This window comes from Bos grunniens, chromosome X (assembly GCF_055505025.1).
Source record: "Bos grunniens cultivar Pamir isolate PY7600 chromosome X, Bosgru_T2T1.0, whole genome shotgun sequence".
Classification (NCBI taxonomy): Eukaryota; Metazoa; Chordata; class Mammalia; order Artiodactyla; family Bovidae; genus Bos; species Bos grunniens.
In genome coordinates this window covers 138,715,305-138,732,734 of record NC_141194.1, presented here as the reverse complement: position 1 = coordinate 138,732,734, position 17,430 = coordinate 138,715,305, and the positions used below count along the sequence as shown (strand labels likewise).

Genomic DNA, 17,430 nt, shown 5'->3' with positions numbered 1-17,430 from the left:
AAAGATTATAGGAGAAAGGAGAGAGGAGGAGACTAGACAGTGGAGACCAGGGGAGAAGGCAATTCCAACACTCATCTCATGGCCATAGACGGCCTGTCTGTTCTTTAAGAAAAAAAGTCTAAGATGACTGTCACAGCTAATAATATCCTAAAGAGGCTCGCATTTTTATTTAAATAACTTTTGTTTCTTTGCGTTCCAAGCAACTCTGGCCAGCACTTGAGAAGCCTAAGCTTCTGAGCATTGATTGAAGGAACTTGTTTCAAATATAAAAGGACCTCAATTTCCTGGTGATATACAAAAGATAGATATTCTGGCTGCCAAGTTCAGTACTAACCAAGAAAGTGTCACCTCCCTGACACTAAAGGTTTATAGTTTTACAAATCCTAAGTACTCTGAAATTGCCTATTATTCTTACATGATGATCTGTTTCTCAGAATATCTCGAGATGGACCTTCTGCTCTCAACAGCAAAGAGGAAAAGAAAGGAAACAGGCTTTGGGGATGGTCTGATAGAGAACAGATCTCTGTGACAACAGAAGTCTTGTCAACGATTGGGATATGTTGATGGGTCCATGTTACCCAAAATAAACTCAGAAATTCTATGGAATGTTCATAGTTACACAAATATACCTGTTTCCTCCTTGAAAATTGGTAGCATTCAGAAAAACAAGTACTAGTACTGGCAATATTGTTCACATGAGTCTGAACACACAGTAGTTCATAGCCTCATAATACAAATATGCCACCCCCTCTCTATAATGCATTTTAAATCTAAAGTTATTAGAGATCCTTTAAGATTCATTAGGTCTAGAAAGAAAACTGTAGAAGTCATTATTCCCATTTTACAGCTGAAGAAATTTCCGAAAGAAAAAATCATTACCCTAGGACCAGTAGGGTTTCCTGCATTTACGCAGTGGCTCTCAAGTTTCATTTGACTGTAACAGCTTATCTAAACTTCCTCTACAGCACTGCCATAGAGGCGGAGTCAGTTTGCCATTTCAGGTCATGCCATATTAATAATCCATTTTAAAACAATCTAGTTCACCTTCTGGTGACCTGAGTTGGCCATAGACATACAACCATATCAGAGAGACAGCCGATCAGTAATTCAAAAACAATCCCTAGACCAGATCTCACACTGTTGAAAGTATTCTTATCCAGAACTCAGAAGTCCACATTATACTGTTAATATTAAGACCAGTATGGCATAAGAATTCAGTCTGGGGAGACATGTATGTAGTACAGTTTGTTGGAAGATCATTTTCAGCTGGACAGCAGATTTGTGTAATAAAGGACAACTAATCAGAAGGCGTGCTAGTCACATAGAATCTATCTTCTATTCTGCTGGAATTCATCCTTTTGTCTCCACATATGGAAATGCCTCCCCTTCTGGCCCCGTTCCCTTCCCCACTCCACCATAAAACTTGCTTTCTGTCTGGAAGTACAACAAGACACCCGGTTAGATCAAACCTAACACACCTCCATCACAAAGCTACTGCAAGCTGCCGCCGACGATTGTCACTGAGGGGAAACCCTCCTCACCCCACACCGCCTATCTGAGGAGTGCCTTTTTTCTATCCTCATTATTTAACAGTGTGTGCCGATTACTCAAAGCGATATGGGCAGGCCCTGGTAAATATAGCGTTGCTGTAGTGTTAATTTTTATAAGGTAATGCTCAGGTTGCCTGCAGTGTCTAAAATTACTCTGTGGCCAGGGCCCCCTGCTTTATCGCTTTCTATAGTTTTAAAGTAGTTTGAAGCTTGAATAACATAAAATAACATAATATAATGTTATTTATGTTATTTCCCACGTGAAGAACGCCTGTAAACCTTGCAGTATTGAAACTCAGTGAACAAGGCATCTTAGACAAGCTGAAAAACAAATGGTGGTACGATAAGGGGGAGTGTGGAGCCAAGGACTCCGGGAGTAAGGTCAGTCGCTGAAGGTCTTTTTGTACTGATTAGCAATCACATTTTGAACCACTGTTTATTTTCTACCCTAAAACGGCTTTCCTTCCCAACACACACTCCCTGACACAGTGGGACCCCTTTATAACACCAGCGCTGAAAGTTTAAGGCAAACACCAGCCTTAGAGGCCTGCCACGTGACATCACTCATGGACTCCCGGCAAGCTATTGTGATCAGGGAATTCAATCTGGCCCAACACATTCCCAAAGAAGTACAATCATGAGCTGTGTTATAAGGGGGTTTTACTGTATTTCACATTTCGAGAGTTCGAAGAGAAAAACAGAACAACAACCAAAAAAAAAAAAATTCATCCAGTTGTGACAGTACTTTTTCTTAACCTCTTTACAGTTTCAGAGACTTTGTAGTTGCTAATGCCTTTGATTATGACTATATTATCTTGAGCCCACCTGAAAACAGTCAAAGAATTAAATAACAAAGACTGGCTTCTGTAAGCACAATGAGTAGCCTCCTCTCAGCTGCTGTCGTATTGAGTTCAGCATCTATTTGGATCTCGAATTTCATTAAGTCTGTCACACTTCTCTCTTCCAAAGGTGTTATTTGAATCTCTGTACGTAATACTTCTAAAATTCAGTCGCATGCTCCTTAAGGGTATACATTCTCAGGATAACATCACATTGATAAGCATGAAACACTCTTCCCCGCCTCCTTCCTGCCCCCCTAAGAAAATTCTTTTTGAGTTTCAATTTTTGCCTTTCCTTTTTTCAAACTAATATTGTGGTATCAGTTAATTCATTTCATGAAATGCCACTCATTTTCCTTGTGCAGTGAACCATTTTGCTACTGGTTTTCTACATCCCACAACAGGGAATTTTATGAAACTTAAACTGGAGGAACTTGAAACTTTGTTGCTACAACTTACATAAGTCATGCAAAGGACACTTTTCCCCCATCAAAAATCACATACATATACAAATCTAATGGGAGAGGGCAAGTTACCAGAAATTGATCCATTTCCTAATGGACTGTGGAATATCCCTGCAGATGGTTTCACCAGCCTCCTTAAGGAGGCGATCCATCATTTCATAAGTCACAGAGATTCTTATCACTTGTCTAGCTGTCATTCATCTTAGAAGAGAGACTCTTTGCAAGGTTGTTATAGAGATGAGGCATGTCCATACCCCTCTTCCCAAAAATGCGATTCAATTTCAATTGGCCTTTTTGTTGAAGTAAACAAGTACAGGACTGGCGCTTATGAAAATCGAATCAGAACATGGCCAAATTATCTTTATATTTAATTCTTTACATGATACTAGGACCAGCTGAGCTCCAGTGTTGAGTGTCAGCCATAGCCATCATCTGCTAACTGTGCTATCATTTGAATGAGATACTCTATTCACTGGCTTAACAATGTGGGTATTCCCTTTTATTGTATTCAGCAGCAAAATGGTTACATTCCCTCTAAAAAGACTACAAAATGCTATTTTATTTTATTTTTGTCAAAGAAAGGCTCCTGGCCCTTGCTGTGTCCTACCTCAAGGTAGGGCTCGAGGCACCAACTTTTTTCTTTCCATTGTTCAGCAGTTCAGTATCTGCTTTTTCATACAGGCAGATAGCTTAGTCAGATTTGCATAGTTTGACCTGAAAGTCACTGACCGGCTTCCTTGATTTCCCCCCACCCCCCTTTCCATTTTAAATAGAGATCAGATAAGTGTAGGGGTTTTTTTGTTTTTGTTTTTCTTTTTGTTTTTTTCTGTTTATTCTCTACATTCCCTGGAGTAAAAGCTAAAAATGAGCTGGATTTTTTTTCAATCATCAGACTCCTGGAAAAGTTTTCTGATTTGTATGGAGCCAATTCAGGACCCATTGGGTCCTCCTGAGGGTTTCCTTAAACTCCCAGGAAGCGGGAACAGAGTCAATTCATTGTGCTGTGCCCTTGTCTCCACAGCACAGAGATTTGCTCCCCTGAGGATGAGACCTTAGCAACCAGCCCCCACAGGGAGCAATTTCTTTCTCAACCACTGGGTGAAAAGAGCGAGCTAATCCTTTTTAAACAAACCCTTGTGAAGTAATTCCCCCCAATATGAATATCAGGAACCGCTAACATACTCACCTGCTATCTTAAAAACTAGTTGTTGACACAGGAAGAACAAGGGAGAAAGGGGTGTTGCGGGGCAGAGAGGGGAAAGAGTGCTTCAAGTTCCCAAATGAAAAGAGTGTTACATTAATAGAGATTATGTCACTGCTCAACTCTGGCAAACGGTGTTTATGCAAGCTGGCAGAGGACTAAATTGTGCTTGTGTTTACACTTCTGCTCCCATGGCCGAATGTTGTTTTATTTAGTTGTTGACACCATCTTGAGGTACTAAAGGATTTAAGGAGTCCAAATAAAAGAATATTTAGGTGAGGATCACAGCTGTCAACAGAAGCACAGTCTGCTGTCTTACTGGCCATTGTGAAACATCCACCAGTTGCCAGAGCTGAGTCATAACATTTACATCAATGTCTAGTTATTTTACGACTTAGAACTATTGTATACTGTTGCAATGTATTATAATGTTCCATTGTCTTTGTTTTCCTCAAGAACTAATCGCCTTGTTCATTTCTCTTAGGACAAGACCAGCGCTCTGAGCCTGAGCAATGTGGCAGGCGTTTTCTATATACTTGTCGGAGGTCTGGGGCTGGCCATGATGGTGGCTTTGATAGAATTCTGTTACAAATCGCGGGCAGAGTCCAAACGCATGAAACTCACAAAGAACACCCAAAACTTTAAGCCTGCTCCTGCCACCAACACTCAAAATTACGCTACATACAGAGAAGGCTACAACGTGTATGGAACAGAGAGTGTTAAGATCTAGGGGTACGGTTAAGGTCTAGTACACTAATCAGCTTACGTCACTGTACGTTAATCTCTTTTATTTTTCTCTTTGTTTTTTGGTCTGGTTTATTGTTTCAAGAATTGTCTATTCTTTGCAACCATTTAATTCTTTGAAAACAACAGTTGTGCTTTCTTGTCAGACAGTAGAGCTTTTCTAATAGCATCCTTGTAATTAAATTGTGGTCTGCAACCTAAGAGGAAAAAAAGTTCTCTAGAGCAGCACTGTTCAATGGGAATATTTACAAGCCACATTTGTGAACCAGATGTGTAATTTAAGTGCTCTGGTAGCTATTTTCAAAAGTAACACAAGTAATGGTAGACATATGGTATTTTGCATTTGTCAAAACCTATAGAATATACAACATCGAGAGTTAACCCTTAATGTAAACTATGGACCCTGGGGGATAATGATGTGTCAATATAAGTTCATTAATTGTGACAAATGTACCACTTTAATATTGATAATGGAAGACAACAAGTGGAAACAGAGACTATGCGAACTCTCTGTACTTTCCACTTAATTTTACTGTGAACCTAAAGCTATTCTAAAAAATAAATTTTATTAAGTAAAAAAAAAATTTTTAAGTAACACAAGCAAAATTAATGATATATTTTTTAACTCAGTATATCTGAAATATTAGCATTTCAACTTGTTACCAATGTAAAAAATGAATGAGGTATTTTACATTCTTTTTTCATACTAAGTCTTAGAAATCAGGGGTGTGTTTCACATAGATACTTATGGCACGTCTCAACTCTCACATTAGCCACATATCAAGTGTTCAGTAGTAACCTGTGGCTGGTGACTGCCACGTTGGACAGTGCAGCTATAGAGAAAGCAGCTCTCTGGAACTGATGTTAAAATGAAAATGGAAATGGGGAGCTGCCCCCTTGAGAAAGGCAGTGCTTCTATAGGGGTGTGGTGATTCACTTAAGTGTAAACCTAAGACAATTGCTTTAATCTGTGAGTTCCTTTGTTGTCCCTTTCTTGGAACTGATGTTCATTCAGGTAAGTGTCTCCCAGAGGACAGTCTAGGACCCCTGCTCCTGGCTGTTCCCAAACTCATACGTTAATGAGCCTGATTGATGCCACCTTGACTCTGGCAGCTACAGCCAAAACTCACTAATAACTCAGACATGTTCAAAGGCAAGCTTGAGTTAGGATAACATCTCCATCTCAGAAGTGTTTACAAGAATATGTTTAGTTACCTTCAAGTGCATCTGTCATCAATAACATACCTATCGAAAGTGGAAATGAACAATTAGCAACTTCATAGCTCTTATTGTAGGTGGGAGAATTTTTACTTCATGAGTTAATGTCTATGAGCTTCAATTTCTAAATGCATTTGTGCTTTTGACCTCCACATATTTCATGGTGTGGATCTCAATTTAGCCAAGGTTTAAATATTTCCTCCACATAAATCACTTGTCCTCACCACAGATGGCATTCTTTTGTTTGACGAAGTTGCTAGTTGTTCTTTCCTGCTGCAGACCTCCTGTCACAACATATTCAGTATACGACTAACCCACTAACAAAGTGCTCCCATTGCATTGCTGAATGGATCAAAGATGGATTCATCTGGAATTAGCATTGTTTGCATGCAAGCATTTCATGTTCCAGTGTGCTTAAAATATTTTACTCTTGAGTAGGTTAAATAGGCCCATTAGAACTGGGGGCATGTTATTTGCTTCCTCATAGGATAGTACCCAAGTGATTTCAACCTAGGTGAATTATCCCAAATTCAAAGATACTGGCATCCAAAGAAAAGAATACACCTGAAATCTGCATATCAGTTTTCCAAGTGCTCTCACTCTATTGCCACAGTTGTGGTAATGGGGCAGAAAACACTGGCTTGGCCAACGTTCGGAGTTTTTCCATAAAACCTGAACAAACTTTTTGGTCAAGCCAATATTTTCTCTTTTAGGAAACTAAGCACTGGCCCTATCAAATGACTTGCTAAAGGCAAGACAACTGAGTACTGGCAGTTCTCAGACTAGAACCCAGCTCTTTGTCCTCTTATAACTGTATCCTTCACTAAACCATGTGACCACCCTCCACTCATGGCCTGGTGGTCTCCAGAAATCTTGAAACCCCAATGGGATCCTATCACATGAAGAGCAGATCCTAAGTCTATGTCTTACTTCTTTACAAAAGTGTCTTCAGGGACTTCACCTAGCCTCCACTAGCCCTCCTTCTGATGTACTTGACACAAGGGTATATGTTCAATCATTCCTACTTCCGCAAAAGGAAGCTTTCAGGAGCAGGGCTTAGGATCACACAGCCTCCAGATCCTCTTTTTTATCAGCCATTCTATCTGAGTCTCTTGTTTAAGTCCCAGAGCAGTGCTTACCGACTGACAGTGTGCAGCAGGTCTGGGGTGGGGCCTGAGGTTCTACCCTGCTCACAAGCTCACAGGTCATATTGATGCTGCTGGTCCAGGGAGTAGTAAGGTTCTAGAGAAAGTTGTCTCAGAGCCTATCACTTAAGGAAGGAAGCGGGGATGGTGAGTGAGAAAGAGAGAGAGAAAGTGGGATCAGCAAACCTTTGGGCAGGGTGCTGCAGTCTTCCAGTGGAGGCCCAGAACACTCAACCCAGGGGGTGGGGAGAGCACAAGAAATGAACTTCCCGCAACTTCTGGTGCAGTGGCTTTCCTTTAGTCATCTTTGCTGACCCATTTTGTGAAGCAAGATTCAGGATAACTGAGGCAAAAATCACATTTGAATAGACAATGATACCAACACAGTTACAGCCCAGTTAGCTGGCACTGTGGCAGTCATCCCTAGGATGAAAAGAAAACCTGGGGAGAGACTCTGCAAACAAATGTGTCCTCCAAGTCTGTGAAGTCCCTAGACAAAAAGGAAAAGCCCCAGAGGATACCAGGGAAAAAACCTGACATGTGTCAGTCAAGACACAAAGGAGGCTGGACAGGAAATAGAAACCTCTCAGCTGTCCTCAGCCCGTTTGGTGATGTGACATCATGGGGATGTCGGTCTTCATTCATTCATCTTTTATTTCCCAAGAAGTTCTGGAATATCTCACAGGGACTTCTAATTTCTTACCTAGTTATTATGGTTTCCAGTTCTTAGAGTTGGCCTAGATCTGTCAGGGTCTATTCAGGGTCACAGAGATGGAGAAGCACCCTGAGATTTTACTTATATTGCTGATTATCAGAGCCAGCCTTGGGAGTTTATGGTACCAGTCAAATGACTCAAGAGCAAATCAACTGCAAGAATATGATCCAGGTGAAATCTGGTTAGTAAAAAGGCATCCTTGAAAGAGGAGGGACTCATCTCTCATTTGCTATGGCTGAAAGTAGAGTTGGGGTTATTGGACTCATTGTGGGAACCCATGCCTCAGACCCAGCCCTGGATCAGGAGCAGATGACCCCTTGACGACCTACTGTCTGGGTTACTGATCACCCACTGGAAGAGGGGCCTGAAGCATGCCTGAGCAGGTGAACAGCCATGAAGCATTCCAGACTCACTGCACCCTACGGGTGACTCTGCTCACTATTTTAAGAATTCTTTCCAATTTCTTCATTGCTGCTCAGAATTACTTCTGGCTTCTTTGGTTTCTTCAATATATTTGAAATCCTTCTCATTTTCAAGAGCTCAAAATGCCTGGGGATGAGGAAAAAGATTTCTTTTTTCCTCTAATACAGTTCTATTTAGTCTTCCTAGAGAATAACAACTTTGTTCATGCTGCCCATTTTGAAGGAATCTGTTTTCCTTCTGCAGCTATAGACATTCTTGCTGGGGAAGCGTTCCTGCCTTAGAGAGCTCATCTTATGTTAAGTGGTGATGTTCTTTGTCCCCAGAGGACTTTTCCTTCTGTGATAATATTGGGTTGGCCAAAAAGTTTATTCAGGTTTTTCCATTAACATCATACAGAAAAACCCGAACGACCTTTTTGGCCAACCCAATATTTCATCTACCTCTGTTTAAAAACAGGAAACAGAGGCACTGAGAGATTATGTGACTTTCCCAAAGTTATGCACCTGGGAAGTGACATCCCATGGCCAATAGGAAGGTCAGAAGGGACATTGACCTTTATGCCATAGATATAAACTTTCTCCAAATGTCTGAAATAGATATGATTCTGGACCATAGGGATTCCAAGGAAGTGGTTTACCTGCTTTCATGTTAGTCTTATTCTGCTTCTTTGGGTATTTTGGCCTTCAGGTGCATCTTTGACTTTATTTTTACAGATAATTTTATTCTAGGGCCAGTGGTAGACAGTGATCATGTCATTCTTTTGGGATAAAATTCAGAGTTACACCAGGAGAAAAAAAAGGACCCCATTAGTATGGACAGAAAGGATAGAGAAGATGGGTATGAACTTGAAGAGGAGGCAGGAATGTGGCCTTAAGTTTCCAGGGTTGGGGGCAAATGAAGCCCCTGCATTTTTGGAGGCATTTTAGTTAATGCCTCCAAAAAAGAGGGCAGCAACAGCATCTCCATCAGCCCCATGATATCAGGGCAAAGACTCCATGGAGGCAAGCTCCTTTGTGGATATCACTAGGGTTCTGCCTTCTTCCTGGAATGTGCTATCTCTTCAAAGTCCATGTGCTATTTTCTGACTTCAGTAACTAAGGTTGTAGATATCAAGAGAAAGAAGCTGTCACCTTTCTGGCAATGAGCAGCAAATTTTCTTCTCATGATCAAATGGATTTCAATTGAGCCAGCCATAGAAGACTACTCACAGTCTGTCCTAGGCAAACAGTCCCCTGTCACAGGTTCTGCGATCAGAATTCACTCTGCAATGTCATTGTCCTGACACTGTCATTGTCCTATACTGAAATGCCACTAAGGCCTTCTAGTATACCCACATCCTAAGTGATGAACGTTTTGAATTAGACTTCATGCAATGCCCATGTATTCCTTAGTACAATGCATAGTAAAAAAAAAAAAAAAAAAAATGAACCTAATTTTAACCTATTGCAAAGTACTTGCTTCCAGGGAAAGAATTGAAACAAACCTGTTGCCTAAAGGCAGTCAAACAAGGTGCAGCCTCAGAGATGCCAGTTTGAAAAAACAGCTGTGGTTTTGGTCCAAGATAGACTGAGCTATAGCACACTTAGATTGCCAATAGAAAGCCCATTCAAACTGACATTCCCCCCTTTACTTTTCAGATCCCTTCCCACTGGAGGCAAGTGATGAGAGGAATCACCGAAAACGTGGCTGCTTCAAGGATCCTGAGCCAGATTCCACTCTCCTTGGTGTCGGGCATGACACGAATATTGCTGATGGTGCAATGACCTTTCAATAGGAAAAACTGATTTTTTTTTCCTTCAGTGCCTTATGGAATACTCTGAGACTCGCGACAATGCAAACCATCATTGAAATCTTTTCGCTTTGCTTGAAAAAAATTAAAATAAAACCAACAAAAAAATGGACATGCAAGATTCCAGTATGCGAAAACAAATGTTATTTTACAAAGTGTCAATTCAACAAAAGCCATTCTTTGATACCACTGCACAGTATACAAACACCATGTTCTTTAACACACATACACACAGACAAATTTCAAATTCCAATTCTGCGAACAGGCCCATCTCAGCTAAAATAATTAATTCGTCCTGGTTTAAAGAAAAAAAAAATCTGACCTCCCTGTCTGGGAGGAGACTGGCATTTCTTCTAGGATCTGCTGACAAGATGTTTTTGGTATTTCCTGTTGGTGATGATGTTCTGTGCATCCTATTTCCTTTCAACATTGCTGAAATGTGTATATCTTTAGAATGTAAATGCAACACTTCAGAAAATTCAAACACTTTGGAAAAGGGACTAAATGGTGACTTCTGTGTTTTGAAATGGTTTTGTGAAAATGCGCTGCCAATTTCCCACTCGGTTAAGGGATGAACAGAACTTTCTGAAACTGACTTGTGTGTAGCAAGGGACGGGCACTCTTAGGCATACCTCTCGGTGCTTTCCTACAAACGGATCCCGGGGCTTTCCGAGAAGCCTGGAATTTCAGCTCACAGATGTGTTTTTCTTGCTTCCGTGTGCATCTAAAGTCAAGATAGCTGAGTATTTAGCTTTGAGGTGAGGGAAATGCGGCCTACACTCCCAAATGTGTTTAGAATATCTTTCTCAGAAACAACACTGTGTTTAGCTCCGCTTTCTCTGCTAAGTATGCCTTTCAAACGTACACCATGGAGACAGGACCGCGTTGCAAGGCGGGCCAGTGGGTTCAGACCACAGTTCTCATCTGACTTTCACTCTTGCTAGGTCTGTCTTACCAGCTGTTGCCTGTGATTGCCTGTGGCTCTCCGTCAGACTGCATGTGTCCTTTCCTAGTTCGCCAAGACTAAGATGCATTCCCAACCTACTGCTAAATCAAGGGCCTCAGTGTCACTCCCAGGTCCTTGCTTGGAGCAGTCTCTCTACTGACTCCGAAGATCGCACCACTGCTACACGGGCTATCAAGTAACTAACTGCGTACCTGCCATCGGCATCATCAGAACAGTCAGAGAAAATAGTCTCCACTCACTAATTACCTCCTATATAACAATGTAGGCTTTCTGTAGTTCAGTAGTCTGCTCTCATCAGCGACGTGCACTGGGAAGTTTCCAGGCTGTAAAAACTGGGAGCTCGAATTCATCTCCCCAAGTGTGACCCTTAGATGCTTTAGTTGACTCGCTGCACATTTGCTCTTGTCTTCAGAAAAGAAAGGTACAAGTCTGGTTTCCAATGAAACATTTCCGGAAAAGTGTAATATAAACTTTCATTCCAAAAACTGTGTCAGAAATGAATGACTCACCTGTCAAATTTTCAATGGTATTGAACAAAACACACAGGAAAAAAAAAAAAAATACAAGAAAGCTGTTGTGTTTTTGTTTTCACAAAACTGTGATTTTTTTTTCCAACTTCTGAATGCTATGATGTCCCAGCGCGGGAAGCTAATGCTGTGCCAATATACGAGGTTGTATAAAACCAACCAACCTACACACAAACTTCTCATAGGCACTGGATAAAGAGAAGTGGATGTTTGTTGACTCAAATCAGTTTTTCAGAGAGGAAATTTCACTGGGAATGAAGAGGCGGGTAAATTGGTTTGTTATTTTTTAAAAACGTGCATGTTTAAAAAAAAAAACGTTGATTGCTTCAAATTTCTGCTACTAACTTCAAGCTACAGGAGTTTGGCGGTAGTCACTTGAAGATTTTTTTCCAATTATTTTCTTTTTGTTGTTAAAGCTGTACTTCAGTGAACAGAAACATTGCCAAGCAAACTAATGGCTGTAAAAGCGTAAATTGCATGTGTGGGAATAAATTACGGAGCCTCACTGCCATGAGGTATTGTACAAAGTTTTAATACATTTTGTAAATAAAATTGTAAAGAAAGAATTCTGTTTCTGGGCTTTGACTGTTCAGATTTTATTGGGATGCAGGTGCCAAGAGGTTATTATTCACCAATTGACTTCTCACCAGAAGTTTCACCAATGATGTTTGGTCACCTTACTGGTGATCTTCACCAACTATTATGCCTCTCCCCACCCCAACTGCAACTGCAGTCAGGTTCCAACTCCTAATCTAAATGGAATGGGCCATGAAGACCCTTGATTAGGTCTGCCAGGATCACCACCAGTGAGGTGGCATCAACAAACAGCAAGAAGCAGGACTTCAGTTCATATGTTAAGGAGGAAAAGTTTGACTTCAAGACCTTCGTTCCTACTCATCATCTCCTCCACCCTCAGGGACCCTCTCCTCAGACATCTGCCTTGACCCTAACCCCAATCCTCCATCCTCTCATTGCCAGATCTGGCCTCCCAAGGAAGGGCCCAAACTCAGGATTGATGATCTTAAAAAAAAAAAAAAACAACCTCCAATTGCTTTCCCATGTCATCACACGTATGTGTTGTCGTCCTCTTAGTTAATTGGCTCTACTTTTTGCTTCTTTCATTACTGATAATAACTTAATGTTCCAGTGGAAAATCTTTATTCCACACAGGGCCACTGATCTAGAGTGGGGGATTAAATAATAAATCTAGGACTATACTGATCTTAGAATGTTTCCGAGAGAGAACCAAAAGGCTAATGATCTAGTTTGAATTGTATATAGTGAAAATGGAATATAGTTTTATCCAACGAATAGAGCACATGTTTAAATATAGATCAGTTTCAGATGATGATCACCAAAGAAAATAGGGGGTGATGGTAGGAGAAAGGGGATAATTTGCAACTAAGACAGAAAGGAACAGTGCAATTGAGATGCTAGAGAAATAAAGATATCTGGGGTTAGAGAGCTAGGGAACAAGGAATACAATGCCTCAGAGAGAGAAAGGTGGGAGCAGGAAAAGAAAACTCTCAGAAGTCTATGAAGTGTAGGATGATATGAACACCATGTGGTCAATCTGACCCACAGGCTTCAGCATATTACTATCATTTTCACTGTCCTCTGAAATGCCATTTACTTGGTAAAACACCTTTTCTAACTCAACTGCTTTCCTTTTCTTCGATTAGGACACCTGGACTTGACTCAGCAACTAACCAACAACAACAGCCCCTGCCCCCCAGAAGAGAATGATTCTTTAGGGAGCAGATTCAGTGACTAGATTATAGTGACGATCCCCTTGGTGGCTGATGAAATCAGTTCAAGTGCCAAATGTTGTCCCCAAAGCTTCCAAAATAATAGATTTCAATTTTACCGGGAACTCCAATTCCTTACCTCAGAGAAGTTCACCTCAGGTGCTGTGGTAGGTGATGGTAGAGGGCAACTTGGGTTTACCTAGGAATTGAGTGTTTTCCTCCTGGGAGGAAGGGAGGAGGTGTTTTTAGTCTTTCTCAAGTTAGTCCCTAGGTAGCTGTATGTCTGAGAAGGCAATGGCACCCCACTCCAGTACTCTTGCCTGGAAAATCCCATGGATGCAGGAGCCTGGTAGGCTGCAGTCCATGGGGTCGCTAAGAGTCAGACACGACTGAGCGACTTCACTTTCACTTTTCACTTTCATGCATTAGAGAAGGAAATGGCAACCCAGTCCAGTGTTCTTGCCTGGAGAATCTCAGGGATTGTGGAGTCTATGGGGTCACACAGAGTCGGACACGACTGAAGCGACTTAGCAGCAGCAGCAGCTATATGTCTTACTGATACACAGGATCAGAGTCACCAAACAGGTCTGCAAAAAAATCTTTGATCTTCCAATGTCACACTCTCACTGTGCACAAGAGGAAACTGCTTCTGGCTCTCTGTGTTGGTTTTCTTGCCCTATTAACATCCACATCTGACCACACTTTGTCTATAGGACAGTCTTCAAAACAGGAAGGACAAGTGTATTTAAGGAAACCTTGGTAGAATTCTGGAAGAAACGGTCCTGCAAATCACCTTCCTGGTACTGGGTGAGGAGAAAGGATGGACTGTGACTTGGGGGAGATGAACATAGACTAGGAGGAGAACAAATGAAGAAGCAAGAAGCAAAGCCATTATTCCTCAGAGTCCAGACTCAGTGAAGCAGAAAGATGCACTGGCACACTGTCTCATAAGGGTCATAAACCACCAAAGTCTATTATCAGTTGGAGAGTTACTTTCAAAACTGAGCCAGCTATTTGGCTACTCTCAGCCATACCCCTCCTCTTTTAGCCTTACCCTGTTGGACTGGGTTTCCTAGGCACCCATTTATTATCAGATCACTTGGAAGATATGAAACTCAGCAACAATATATCTGCATTCAGTTGTGGGAGCACACAGAACTGAGAGTCCCATCAGGAAATCTCTTTTGAATCTGGGGTTACTGGTAGGACTTACAGTTTCACCCCTATCATTCTAGACTAAAGAAAAGACAAGATCTGGGCACTGAGAATTAATGAAACTTGCCTCTAGAACTGAAAGTGAAAGAATGAAGTTGCCTCCCCTACATCTAAGATTGAGAGTCATGGACCAGTCATTTATAGTCTGTGAAGATGGTGCAATTGGACTCTCTCAAAATGTTCCCTGGGAGGGCACTGTTGTTAGGAGAGGATGGAGGGAGGTATTGGGAGGGTCAGTCATTGTCCCAAACCTACTGCACTTTCTTTGCATCCTCAACACTGAGAGTTCACAAACCCATTTGAATAGGCAGGATACCCAAGTTCTTTGATCACCACCGTTGTCCTTGTAACAAAACAGCACCTGGACAAGACAGCTGGGGAAGGGCCTGCACTCCTTTCCTCTCCTCTCCAGGCTGAAGGGAAAGCAGTCTTGGTGGCAAGGCAGATGATGCCTACAAAGAGTCTCCATCCATCCATGCCCCGTGTTATGCTCAGGGAAAGAACTAGAAAGAGCCCCAAAAGAAGACTTCAGCTCTGCTCCTTCACTTGGGTTTGTGCTTCCTAATGTAATCAGGTGGAACCTAACTGTATTTCTCTCTGTGCCTCAGAAACTGTGGACCTTTTGAACTAAGGAATCACACTGGCCCCTGTAAGCCTCTAGTTGTTGAAAACCTCAGAATGACCACTTCCATGCCAAACTGCCTACTCTTTGAGCTCGAGGTATTTGCTTAGATATTGACTCATGATGCCCTAGTTACAAAAGTGTAAAAGAACCTGCAACGACAGCCTACATAATAATCCTCTCCTCGTGACAGCAGCTTTGGTAAAATTACCCCTACAGTGGTTTCACTGAGCCTCAGTCCTGTAGCAAAATGGTTGATTTCAATTTTTCCTAATAAATATCCATTAAGCCTGAACGAGTCAATTAAAGTTCTGGCAGCAACTCTCAAGAAGCTTGAATGCAAGGCTGACAGGATGATAGAATGTTACAAATATTTCTAAACATTTCAGTCTTTCCCCATGTGAGAGCTAGTTTTCTTGAAAGACAGGAAACCCTCTCTAAACCTGGTAAAGCCCTCTAGGCCTGCATTTTCCCCCATTTACAGTATAGCTTCAGAAAAGCTTGCTACACCCCATCACCTCTTCCTTAATGATAATTCTATGGCTTCTGCCCCACCACTGTATAGGAACTGCTCTGGCCAAGGTCATCAATAAACTGTAATCCTACTTTATTGTAAGGGATGTCAAACTGTGACTCTTAGGCCAAATCTGGCCCACCACTTTTTTTGTGAATAAAGTTTTATTGAAACATAGCCATATCCATTAACTTACTACCTGTGACTGCTTTTACCCTCAAATAGCACAGCTGAGTAGTTACAACAGTATTGCCCACAATGTCTAAAATATTTACTTACTCGCTCTTTGTAGAAAAGCCTTGCCTACTCCTACTTTATCCAACTTGTTAGTCATTATACTATTTGATCTCTTTCTAGAATTTGGTGCTATTAACCTCTCCCATCTTGGTAGTCTCTATTCGTTTGACTTCTGTGACCTCACTTTTTCCTGGTTTTCCTCCTGCCTGGCTGCTAATTTTGCTTCTGCTTCATGCTTCCCTCTCCTCTCAATGTCACTGTTCTCCTGAGTTCTACCCTGTTCCTTCCTCTGTACTCTGTACACTCTGCCTGGGTACTGTCCCATGGTTTCCATCTCCACCTACATTGTGTCTCTCAAGTCTTCATTTCCAGCTCAGAATGCTCTCTTGAGTTCCAAATAAGTATATTCAAATGTCTAGTGCACCTCCTTATTTGGATTTATCCCATAAGCACAAACTCAACATTTCCAACACAGAAACCATTGTCTCTGCTCTTACCCTCACCCCACTGCTAAACAAGACATCCCTCTGGGAGCTCTGTGCTGTGTGCTGTGCTTAGTCGCTCAGTTGTGTCTGACTCTTTATGACCCCTTGGACTGTAGCCCACCAGGTTCCTTTGTCTATGGGGATTCTCCAGGCAAGAATACTGGAGTGGGTTGCCATGCCCTCCTCTATGGGATCTTCCCAACCCAGGGATCAATCTCAGGTCTCCCACATTGCAGGTGGATCCTTTACTGTCTGAGCCACCAGGGAAGCCAAAGAATACTGAGAGCTCTATCTTGATTTAAAACCACATTGATGTAGAGTGAAACAGCATATAAGAGTAGATCTCTTAAATCTTAAAATTCGTATATGTGACCACCTGAGAAAAAAGTAGGCTTGCACTCAAAAATAGAACCCACCATACAATGACAATGAAAAAACACACGGGTCAGTTTAACATCAGTTTGTTAGATGCTACATCTTATGTAGTGAAAAGTGTATGATTCTTCTCATTTTTTTGGGTCCCAGAGTCATAATGTGGTTTGCACTCATGCGGAAGAAAACCAGCTCGTATTATCACCAAAGAAGAAATAGGCAGACTTGGAACCAGCTACCCAAACAACTCCCTGAAACACAATATGAGATGGTCCTGATCACCCTGAGGGAGATACTAGGTGGAACCTGGATGGAATTAGAGAAAGAACAAGCAAAGAGGTGGTGGGGGGGCGGGGGGGTAGGGGGCAGGTGTTGGTTTACAGAAAATCAAACCTGTGTATTTGTGTAAGCAGACCATTCTTTTGATTTCTCTCCTTTACCCTTGCCATCACCACAGAGGGTCGGGCTATACAGAGAAGACAATAAGACAAGGGGTCAGTCACCCCACCCAGAAACCTGGTAATCAACCTTGTCTGCTCCCTCCATCATCCTTTCCCTCAGTCAAGTCCTGATGATTCTACACCCCCATCTGGCTGAAATCGATCTATTTCTATGAATCTCTACCTTAGTTTGAGCTTGAAACATTCTAGATGGT

General features: G+C 41.7%; 1 protein-coding gene and 1 long non-coding RNA gene across 11 annotated transcripts in view; one reads left to right on the top strand and one right to left on the bottom strand.

Moving 5' to 3' along the window:
* GRIA3 (glutamate ionotropic receptor AMPA type subunit 3) overlaps positions 1-12,148 on the top strand; it is a 310,057-nt gene extending 297,909 nt beyond the window's left edge. For 5 of the 7 annotated variants that reach the window (XR_015159097.1, XR_015159096.1, XM_086388204.1 and 2 more), the window contains 3 exons: positions 1,817-1,931; positions 4,539-4,786; positions 9,937-12,148. Coding sequence is in view for 5 of the 7 variants with exons in the window: in XM_086388204.1 (XP_086244330.1) it covers positions 1,817-1,931; positions 4,539-4,784 (361 nt within the window). In the remaining 2 variants the exon portion in view is untranslated. Of the gene's footprint in view, positions 1-1,816; positions 1,932-4,538; positions 4,827-9,936 lie in introns of all 7 variants that reach the window. The other 2 variants (XM_086388202.1, XM_086388205.1) reach the window with 2 other exon arrangements.
* LOC147341489 (uncharacterized) overlaps positions 1-17,430 on the bottom strand; it is a 268,296-nt gene that overhangs the window by 171,759 nt on the left and 79,107 nt on the right. The gene's annotated exons all lie outside the window — the stretch shown is intronic.